Source organism: Prunus persica, chromosome G1 (genome assembly GCF_000346465.2).
Source record: "Prunus persica cultivar Lovell chromosome G1, Prunus_persica_NCBIv2, whole genome shotgun sequence".
Taxonomy (NCBI): domain Eukaryota; kingdom Viridiplantae; phylum Streptophyta; class Magnoliopsida; order Rosales; family Rosaceae; genus Prunus; species Prunus persica.
In genome coordinates this window covers 46566586-46577960 of record NC_034009.1, presented here as the reverse complement: position 1 = coordinate 46577960, position 11375 = coordinate 46566586, and the positions used below count along the sequence as shown (strand labels likewise).

At 36.0% G+C, this 11375-nt stretch overlaps 2 protein-coding genes across 2 annotated transcripts; one reads left to right on the top strand and one right to left on the bottom strand.

The window, feature by feature from the left end:
• On the bottom strand, positions 288 to 1569 carry LOC109947710 (flocculation protein FLO11-like). Its single transcript, XM_020558578.1, has 2 exons — positions 863 to 1569; positions 288 to 749 (listed from the first exon to the last, which is right to left on the bottom strand). The coding sequence occupies exons 1-2, from the start codon at positions 1567 to 1569 to the stop codon at positions 296 to 298; spliced, it is 1161 nt and encodes a 386-aa protein (XP_020414167.1). The 3' UTR covers positions 288 to 295.
• Positions 3601 to 6849, top strand: LOC18788945 (probable receptor-like protein kinase At1g11050). The gene is made up of 2 exons (XM_007221918.2): positions 3601 to 5860; positions 6552 to 6849. Exons 1-2 carry the CDS (start codon positions 3882 to 3884, stop codon positions 6571 to 6573), a joined length of 2001 nt encoding a protein of 666 aa, XP_007221980.2. The 5' UTR covers positions 3601 to 3881; the 3' UTR covers positions 6574 to 6849.

Here is an 11375-nt window from a genome sequence, read left to right as displayed (position 1 = left end):
CTGTTTTTCGGAATTCAGAAAAAAACCGCTGAGGAAAGATTGCTATATTTGACACAAAATACATTACAAATGCTATCTCTACTGCAAAATTCTCAGTGGAATTCTACTTGTTAAGGGTACTTTGTTCCTTGTGTACTCATATTGTATAGGTAACTCTGCAGAGCTATGTACATGTGAGTAGATGCAGTTCAATTCAAAATTTTGACTACTGTGAGTTTCTATTTTTCCCCATAGAGAAGATCAAAAGAGAACAATTCTAAATGGTTCCTCATAAGTGATGGAGAGATTTGAATTGTTAATCATAAGAACAATTTTGTAGAATGTTGACAGCTTCTGCACGTTCTTCATCACTCAAAGTTGTCGGAAAGTTTATTAGACACGTGATCCGGAGGTCACCTCTCCTTGTTGGTTCCTTAAGCAATGGCATGCCTTGTCCTTGGATGACCTTTTCGTAGCCATGATATATGATGTCATCGAATGAGAGTTTCATTTTGTCCCCTCCTAACAGAGGAACTGGAAATGAGCAGCCTCCCAGTGCATCCACCAGAGGAATCTCAACAGCCATTTCCAAGTCATCGCGGTCTGATCTTTTGTACAAGGGATGCCGCTTTTCATCTATCAAGAAGACTATGTCAGCAGGGAGGTACCCTGGTTTCTCATCCCCTTTTCCTTGGAATGTAATCTTCGTACCTTTCCTCCATCCAGGCTGCACGTTTATTTGCAGTATTTCCTCTTCTTGGACAATAATCCTGTTTCATAACGATCACACACATCAGTATAATTAATCACCTCACAAATAGTCGCACAAATAGATTAAGCGTCTCTTAACATGAGATAAGGTGAAGTAATTAAAGTAACAAACCCGGCATCGTTAATGACATCTCTTGTAAGCTTGATCTTCTTTACACATCCATGGCACAACTGCTCAAGTGTGAATCCAAGCCTCTTCTCAACTGGAGGAGCTTTCTTTCGTGCAGTTGTCCGAGAGAACACGATAGGGGTTGGGCTCCTCTTGCTAATACTTCTTGACAGAGGTGTGGAAGGTTTGTCCGGTTGATCAGACGTGCCTGATGTTCTATTGGCACTAGGTGATAGAGTCCGCGATGGAGAGGCAGGCGCCGGAGAGGCAGGTGCCGACAATGAAGAGGCTGCGGGTGATGGAGAGGGTATTTCAGTCTCAGATGGGCGTCTCCGGCTCATATTCCTTGATAGAGTGGCATGAAATTCAGTCTCTGAGGTGCTCCGTCGGCTCATATTTCTTGATATTGAGGCAGAGGTTTTGGTCTCTGACGATTGCCTTCGACTCATATTTCTTGATATTGAGGCAGAGGTTTCGGTCTCTGACGATTGCCTTAGACTCATATCTCTCAATAATGTCGTCGGCGTCGGGGTGGTGCTCCGGCTTGCACTTCTTGAGAAGGTCCTCGGGGTGGGTGTTTTACATCTTCTACTCCCAATCCTTGAAAGACTTCGACGTGAGAAGAAGCTATCATCAATACTTCGTTGATGATCAAAACTGCCTATTGGTGTTGTTGGGTAACTAATTGTAAAATTTTCTTCCTCCTGCATCTCAGATCATGATCATTATGCAAATTAAGCATAGAATGAGATTAGAAACAAGCTATAAACTTTTCAAGATCATGATCGATGCAAATTGATATAAACATCATTAAAGATTATAGCATCAAATTTGACCCAATATTTACGCTTAAAATAACTCCTAATTTCTAGATAAAAATTGTCAGAAATGCATACAATACATGTTACCAATTCAACAATGCAGATTTGCTTGCGTACATCATGTTAATTGTATGACTTTTTGATGGATTTAAGCACATGCAGGTGTTTGGCAAATGCATATAATCCAGGATTTTTTTATTTTTTATTTTTTTTAAATGAGAACGTATGAATTTATGTTACCTTGGTGGTTTCATGATTGTCTGTAAACTTGGATTGTCCATTCTTGTGATGGTGGTTGGGTGACAATTTCATAACAAAGGATTTGTATCCTTTGCAAATATTGGATATTCCGAGCATGCTGTAGAGATCCGACGTCGATGCTGAACGTGGAGGATCCCCCGTAAAAGAGAGGGGGCAGGGAGGAGGTCGATATCAGAAGAGAATGGCTGGGGATTCAAAGATGAAGAAGCGTTTCTTTAGGAGCGTTTATGAGGTGAAGTGTTTGTGTTTTTGGTGAGATGAGGAAAAAGTGTTTGTTATTGTGACATGGATGAGTATAGGTCGGGTCATTCTTTTAATTAGTTAGTTTATTTAATTTTACTCTCGTAGCTTCTATTTTTAGGTTCATTCCAAGCTAACCTAACTGCTTTTTCTACTTCATTCCCATCGGATCCATATGCAATTCTAAGCACGTTAAGACATTGTTTATGAATGCATGCATGCGCTTCAAATTAAACTTACTTTTACTAATCATGAGTTTAAACAAATTTATTCACAGAGCTTCAAAACTTGTGTTTCCTCTTCGTTAGTTTGATTCAGGTCTTCATTGCTTGAACTTTACTCGAGTATGTTTATATAAAATAGATGTTTTAGTTCATCATCCTAATTCCTTAAAAAAAAAAACCTAATTAACGTAAGTCTAACTAGAAATGCAAAAGTAAGACTAACCAAGGTGGGTCATGTTTGGGAAAAACAATAACTTGGGATTAGGATGATGAACTGATACATCTATTTGATATAAAATATAATATGCCTGTGCTTAGCCTGCAACCTTTTCTCCTTTTTTGTTTTGTTTTTTTTAAATAATCAGCAGACTTTTACATACTAACCAGAGTCAGCAAACCCCAGCCTCCCCACGCGCATGTATTGTTTACATTCCACCATCACCATTCCCGTTCTGTAAATATGAGCAAAAAAATATTTTAAAAAATCCCATATTAATGTAATTATTTATACAATGAATAAATTGATAAACTTGCTTGATCAAATGAAAAAAATATAAAATATAAAAAATTAAAGGAGATTCATTATTATACTCAATATATGAGTCCAAATTATATAAAAATCTTACATAAAATGAACTTTAAAAACACACTCAAAATTCATTTATAATATAACAAAGATGCTTCGAACTTCCTATAAACTACAGAATTGCCATCAATTTTTTAAAACAAGTCCAACTCCAAAAACCTTATAAAAAAAAATCCAAAACACTTAATAAGGTATTAAAGTAATTTAATAATCAAAATTAAATTCAATATGATAAGCTGTAATTTTTTGAATTTTTTTGAGTTTGTTTATAGAAATTAAATGGTGTATAATTTATTTATATTACTAGTGCTAAGAATGAATATATAATCAAATATCACTTTTTTCAATCTAAGTACGTGGAATAACATTAATATATGTATACTCACAAATGTATCTGCAAATATATTAATATTTTATGAATGCAAATACTAGAATAATTAGATATCGCTTGTATAAAAAAATGAAAAAAAAACATTCAGTCTACCACGCATGTTTAACGGGAAAAAAACGTACATCAGAATCTAATCTCTTAAAAAACACATTTAATTAAACATCAAAATCATACATTTCTATAATAAATAGCGCGTTTGGGCCACGCTCCTTTTCCTAGTTAGTTACTGTGACACCAACCCAGCAGCCAGAAATGAGGAAGAGGGAGGTTTGTTTGACCAAAGCTCCAATCCTCCAAAGCTCATCTCTGTAACCGAGGAAGAGTGAAAGACCAACACAACTCATTCCTTCTCTCTCTCTCTCTCTCTCTCTCTCTCTCTCTCTCTAGATAGTTTAGTTTCTCTCAAAATCACAACCCAACTACAGCTTATCCAAATTCAAGCACAACCCACAATCTGAGTGTGAGAGAAATAGTTAGAAATTAGAATAGAAGAGAAGAGATGAAACTAATTGGGTTTTGGGTGCTTCTCTCTCTACTTTCTTTCTCTACCCTGTCTCCAAGAACAACAGCAGCATCAGCCCCCACAACCAACACCACAACAACATGCCCCATGGATCTCAACTATGTCCTAAGAATCCCCTTCAACTCCTCGTCATGCAAAAACTTCCAGCCCCCTCCCAAAACCCCCCAAATGGACCTCACCAAGATCCCATGTTGCCAAACCCTCTTGTCCCTCCTTGGAGTTGCCCTTGCCCAACACCTCAAAGAGACATCCCTCTTTCAGCTTCCCAACTTGCCCACCTCCAATTCTTGCCTCCAAAACTACCAATCCAAGCTCACCTCCCTCTCCCTCCCTCCCAATCTTGTCTCGTATTGCTTTGACCCTATGCAGTTTGTCATCACTCCCAATATCTGTGCCAAAATTGAGTCTTCCCAAGATTGGGTCGCCAAGCTTGGCCAGAGTACTTCTCTTGACTCTGCTTGCAGGCCAGACCTCACTGATCTCTCCTCCTGCGGCGCTTGCGTGGACGCCGGCTTTGACATTCAGAAGAAGCTGATTTCTGTTGATGGTAACACTTCTCACACTAGAGATTGTTGGTATTTTACAATTCTTTATGCTGCTGGTATTGTCAATGAGTTTGGGCCTGAAAGTAATGGTGTTGTGTCCTGTATATTCGGTTTGTCACCGGATTCTCATGCGGGTTCATCGAAAAAGAGCAGTACCGCTCTTGTTTTCGGCCTAACTGGTGCCGGGGTTGCAGTGTTTGTCATGTCTAGTTTGTTGGGGTTGTATTTTTGGTATGATAGAAGGTGGAGGAACAAAAGGGTTGAAAGGTCCCGCATGGATTCTGGTTTTGATTTAGATGAACGAGAGTCTAGGATTAGAGTGAGACCCAACACTGGTTCGATTTGGTTTAATATTCAGGACCTTGAGAAGGCAACTAATAACTTTTCACAGAAGAATTTTATCGGTCGAGGTGGATTTGGTCTTGTTTACAAGGGTGTTTTACAGGATGGGACTACTGTAGCTGTTAAGAAAGTCATAGAATCTGATTTTCAAGGAGATGCTGAATTTTGCAATGAGGTTGAGATTATTAGCAATTTGAAGCACCGAAATCTTGTGCCACTTAGAGGGTGTTGCGTGGTTGAGGGTGAAGACAGTTATGAGGAGAGAGGAAGTCATAGGTACCTTGTCTATGATTACATGCCGAATGGGAATCTGGATGACCATATATTTATTTCTCTGTCTAGTAATCAGAGTGGAATTGAAAGGAGACCCTTGACTTGGCCTCAAAGAAAGAGCATTATATTGGATGTTGCCAAGGGGTTAGCTTATTTGCATTATGGAGTGAAGCCTGCAATTTATCACAGAGATATTAAGGCAACAAACATACTACTAGATGCGGATATGAAAGCAAGAGTGGCAGATTTTGGGCTTGCAAAACAGAGCATGGAAGGCCAGTCTCATCTCACTACTAGAGTGGCAGGAACTCACGGATACCTAGCCCCGGAATATGCTCTTTATGGACAGCTGACTGAGAAGAGCGATGTTTATAGCTTTGGTGTGGTTGTTTTGGAGATTATGTGTGGTAGAAAAGCACTTGATTTGTCTTCCTTGGGATCACCACGTGCATTTTTGATCACAGATTGGGCTTGGTCATTAGTGAAATCTGGAAAAGTTGAACAGGCTTTAGACTTTTCATTGCTGAAAGATGGTGATAATGTGAATTCAAATCCAAAGAGCATAATGGAGAGATTTTTGCTGGTTGGCATTTTGTGTGCTCATGTAATGGTGGCTTTGCGGCCTACCATTTTGGATGCACTGAAAATGTTGGAAGGAGATATTGAAGTGCCACCAATTCCAGATAGGCCAATGCCTCTTGGTCACCCTTCAGGTTATAGCAATGGCAACGGTAATACTTTCAGCATATCACCAGCTTTGAGCGGGCCAAAATTACATAGTGGAGACATGCTCAGGTAATCAAGAAAACTTTTAATATTATAGTTTCTACATTGCCTTGAAGAAAGCAAAGAGTGAAGATTAATGTTCATGGAAGACCCTCTGTGAATTGACTCAAGGTATGTAGTTGAGAATGCTGTAAATAGTACACATAAGAATTCATAGACCAATGAAAGGTCATATTACGACCTAAAAAATCCGAGGTCAGGAATTAAACTAGGAAGTGTGGGATAGGTTTTGATTTTGTTTTATAAAGCTGTAACTTCTTGTGGTTTTGTTTTGTTTACCAAATATGATTTGACTTTACATTATATATAGCGCAAAGAAGATGTAGATAATTATGTAAGAAATTCAGTATTTATTTGAATTGAACCAGCTACTCCAGAATAACAGATTGACTCAAGAATTTGGATTTGGACAATCATCTTGGTACCAATAAAAGACTCCTATTTTGTCTACTTCCATAGTTCCAGTAATCAACTGTCTACTGGGAAGTTTTCTGTGGAAATGAATCTAATGAGAAATCCAACTTGATTCTAGCTGTACTTTCACTTGTTGAAATGTAAAGATCTTGGGATTGTCGTTTTCTGCCTTTTTTTTTCTTGCTTTACCAAGCTGCAATGCATGATAGGTTGTTCATTATTGTGTTGAATTAGAGAACTGTTTATCACTCAATTGAAGTGGCATCATTGATATCACATACAACAGGTACATCAAAGACGAAGAGTGAAGCACTTCATGGGGTTTGAGTACTTGGAAGAGTCCAACATTTCTAACCCTTTTAGTTCAACAACATAGGTTTAGTTGGAATTTTGATTGATATTGTATAGTAATGTATATACCTATAAGCTTTGTAACTTTTGGAAATAGCAAACCGAAAAAAGGGTTTGCCGTCACTTGCCTGTTTGTTTTTATCAATTAAGTTTTTTCTCATGTATGTCATTTGTAACAGTTTTTGTATAATTGAGTTTCAAGAAATATATTCTTGCAGAAACTTTTTCATCCATTCATTAGAGTTATTCCTTTCAGAGACCGAAGTCTTTATGCTCTCTTTGGGAAACCCTTTGAAAATTGCTCAGCAAAGCAACAAAGTGGTATCAAATCTTTGGTCCTGCTAGTAGCTCTGTCCGTGTTTTTGTCATACCTCTAGTGCAAGATCAGCACCAGACCCGCATCACATGTGCTTCCAAGACGGAGTTTATATGAATGGATGAAAACTAAACGTTTCAGTCACATTTTCTTTAACTTTGTAGTTTGTGACGTTTAACAGTAGTCTCTTATCTTTTGAAAATTGACAAAAACAACCTTAAAGTGATAAATTTTTTAACCAATAGCTTCTTTATTCACGAAACTATCAAATTAACTGCAATTTTTTGTGAGCCGCTAGGTGGCTAATTTTTTGTTTATATGAATGTCAAATTGATGGCATGTTGGTTGTTTTTCATCCCTCTATATTGACAAGGTTAAGGGTCCGTTTGATAATCATTTTAGGGTTCCTTTTTTTATAATTATTTTAGGGCTTGGTTGATAACCATTTCAATTTTACTTTTGTGGAAAAGATATAATGAGGAGTTTTGAGTTTTCATTTTTTGTGCTAGACTATAGAGGAAAATGAAAGTGAGAATATGAGTGAGGAGGATGATAGGGGAATATGGAAGCTACGAGTAACAAAAGTGAAAACAATTTCAAATAGGTTTCAGTGTTTAGTTTTTGTTTTCACTTTTGTTACTCATCCAACCCATCCTCCCCTCTCAATCTCATCTCTACTCTCATTCTCACTTCCATTCTCCCTCTTTTTCCCCTATACTCTAGCACAAAAAATGAAAATAACATATTTAATAAGTACAGCCACCCGGCTATACCCTTTAAATAATATATTTAATCAGTACAGCCGCGCGGCTATAACCTCTAAGTAATATATTTAAATGAGAAAATCGTAGATTCTTATATGAGTAATAAGTAAAAAATCAAAAGGGGACAATAGAGACTCGGGTAATGGCCTAATAGTAATAGATGATGCTCTAAACTACTCTTAACGATAAAGGCAAATCAAGGAAATTTTATTTTCAAAAAAAAAAAAAAAAAAAAAAAGAAGAACCCGCCTAGCCCGCCTAGGCGGCCGAATTTTCCAGAACTTGAATGGCGTGATTTTTTTAAGATTTCTTTTTTCCTGGCGGGTCTGGTATCTCTGCAAATACTCAAAAATGGAGATCATCCCTCCTGTTGGTGATATGAGATATGAATGATTCTTGGACAAATCAAAGCAGGACATAAGAGTCTTCAGGGTTGGTGCCGGGAAGGTCATTATTCATCAGCTCTAAGCCACTCCTTGGTTTCCATAAATTAGGGTGAACCTTGGGAGTTGCCTGCATTCAATCAATATCATCATAATTAAATGACCAACTGTCGCTTCGGTTTTAATTCGAAAGGAAAGAGAGGAGAAATCTAATAGGAAACAATTAGAAAGCATGTCATTCTTTACCACTCCACTGGAATTAAGAACCTGTGGCCATTTCCAGAGAAAATGAATGCCATTTGATGCTAACACCAAAGTGGCATCACCTCCATTTGCGTAGAACAGCCTTGATATAATGAGAAGCTACCAAAACATTTTAATGGCGAAATCTGAAACTATAAATATAGTATAGCCGCGCGGCTATACTATTTATTTTATTTATAACAAATAAATAAATAATAAATAATTAATTAATTAATTTAATATTATAAAAAAAGGGAACCGCCTAGGCGGCCGATTTTTCGAAAACTTGAATGGCATTTTTTTTTAAAGATTACTTTTTTCCTGGCGGGTCTATTGCAATTATTAAACTTAAATATAGTATAGCCGGGCGGCTATACTATAAATTTAAAAAAAAAAAACAAATAAAAGAACCGCCTAGCCCGCCTAGGCGGCCGATTTTTCAAAAACTTGAATGGAGTTTTTTTTTTCCGATTTCTTTTTTCCTGGCGGGTCTGGCATCTCTGCAAATACATTTTGTCAACTCTCAGTACCATAAGAGTAAATCAAAAACTCCCAGAGAGATGCAAGATAATACAGCTGTTGGTATCGGTGGCAGCTTCTTAGGTCCTCTTCAAACAGGTTTAGATGATTCTTTCCATGCATATATTTTGCGGTCTTGTTTACTATTTAGTGTGAGTTTCCTTGTGAAAATGATTAAGCTTTCTTTGGAATAAACTTTGGGTTGTGTTCACTGGTTTGATTACATTTTGCAGATCCAAAGGCTATCGAAACAGCAAGGGGAAGGCAACTGCATTTGTAAGTACTTACGTATCAATTTTTAAGTGCTTATGCTTTCAAAATTTTGGAAAAAACTGTCATGCATGCAGGCTTTGGAAACGCCAGTTATTTCTGTGCTTATGGATAAGGTATGGGAGTGAGTGTAATTCTATTATTTTTAATATAAGATACTTATATTAATAAAGTAACTTGGTACCTGAGATGAGAGTTACATACAAATTCATATTCGTAATGGCTAGAGAATATCGCAGGATAGTGGACAATATAAGGGTGTTAGATTAGCATCAGGGCAAGATTTGTTTAGCCATCAACTTGTTTTGGATCCAACCTTCACGGTTACATTGGCACCAACTTCATCTCCACCAAACCTTCTACGAGAAGATCTTCAAGTTTTAAGTCTGAAAGATGGAAGGAAAGGAAAGGTGGCTAGGGGAATATGTATTACATCCAGTTCCTTGAAGCCAGATATATCAAATTGTGTGCTTGTATGTCCTCCTAGATGTTAGACTTTATTTAGGTTTTTTTTTTCCCTCCCAGCTTTGTGCCCTGAACAGGATACCTCAATCCGGATTATCCAGATATGTGGCAGTTTGGAAATGGGTGTTTGTCCAAAGGGCATATGTTTGTCTATGCGACCTGTGCCAACAAAATTTCGCCGGGAGAGGTCTTTAAAAAAAATAAAATTATATATATATATATATATATATAAAAACTTAGGATTTTTAGGTTAATTAATTTTTTAAAATTTTATTGTTAGTAATTAAATAACATATTTACCTTATTTAATTAGTGAAATTAGCAATTATATTTTAATTATTATTTATTTAGTGAATAATTAGTATTAAATTTATTAATTAACTTCATGAATTATATTACTTAATAAATAGTAATTCAATTTTCCCTTTTTCTTTTTCCCTTTAATATTCACTAAGTAAAACATATATAAATATATATACTAATCAAAGTAATTAAAAGGAGAGCTACTTGAAGGGTATAGCCACGCGGCTGGACTTTTAAAATATTCTATTATTCGGAGTACAGCCGTGCGGCTATTCTTTTTAGGTGGCCTTTGTGAACACCCCACATCGAAAATCCACAATCCTATAAAGGTCGTTATAAACAAAGCACTACGATGGTTTGGTAAGTGCGGTTAACATTGGAGAGTTGGGGTAATGGGCTTGGCTATAGGCTCAGCTTTGGATTTGGCGCTGATTAATAATAATTATATTATATTAATCAAAGACTTGGGCCTTGGGGCTCTTGGACTTTGGAGAGATTTAATTAAGACACCCAAACGAGAATAAGCAATTTATTTTTTTTCATGTTGACATATCCATTCAATTTAAATTTGAATGAAACTAGGTTTGAAAATTGCACAAAATAATTTAAAATAATTAATTACTATTCATTGAGCAATTTATGAAATAAGTAACATATTTAAATATTCACTAAAGAAATAATAATTAAAATATAATTACTAATTAAAGTAATTCAAAAAGGATAAGATATTACTTAATTACATATATTAAATTAAGGAAGTTGGCCAGAAGAAAAAGTAAAGAAACTATTTTTTTTTTTTTAAAAAAATAACTGAACACTTATCCCGACGAAATTTCGTAGGCATAGGTCTATGCCGGCAAACTCTGCCGGATTAGGTTTTCCCCGACGAAAAACCTATGCCGACGAAATTTCGTCGCGAGAGATCTTTAATAAAAATATATATAAACTTAGAATTTTTAGGTTAATTAATTTTTTAAAATTTTATTGTTAGTAATTAAATAGCATATTTGCCTTATTTAATTAGTGAAATTAGCAATTATATTTTAATTATTATTTATTTAGTGAATAATTAGTATTAAATTTATTAATTAACTTCATGAATTATATTACTTAATAAATAGTAATTCAATTTTTCCTTTTTTTTTCCCTTTAATATTCACTAAGTAAAACATAACTACTAATCAAAGTAATTAAAAGGAGAGCTACTTGAAGGGTATAGCCGCGCGGCTGAACTTTTAAAATATTCTATTATTTGGAGTACAGCCGCGCGGCTATACTTTTGAGGTGCCCTTTGTGGACACCCCACATCGAAAATCCACAATCCTATAAAGGTCTTTATAAACTAACCAGGCTTTGAATCGAATGTCATGGGGATATCAACTCAGCAAGTCCAATTTGGGCTTGAATTCATGGGGATATAATAGGAATTCATTCAAAGGATTTCACTAATAAGATTAAAATGAAATGTTTTCAAGTCACAAAACACACCGTTTCAT

Bases quoted from the DNA above. Each gene is read 5' to 3' on its own strand.
- LOC109947710 (XM_020558578.1), bottom strand. From the start codon at position 1,569: ATGCAGGAGGAAGAAAATTTTACAATTAGTTACCCAACAACACCAATA. The intron at 750-862 runs GTTTGTTACTTT...GTTATGAAACAG, and splicing joins GATGTCATTAACGATGCCGG to GATTATTGTCCAAGAAGAGG.
- LOC18788945 (XM_007221918.2), top strand. From the start codon at position 3,882: ATGAAACTAATTGGGTTTTGGGTGCTTCTCTCTCTACTTTCTTTCTCT. The intron at 5,861-6,551 runs GTAATCAAGAAA...CACATACAACAG, and splicing joins CATAGTGGAGACATGCTCAG to GTACATCAAAGACGAAGAGT.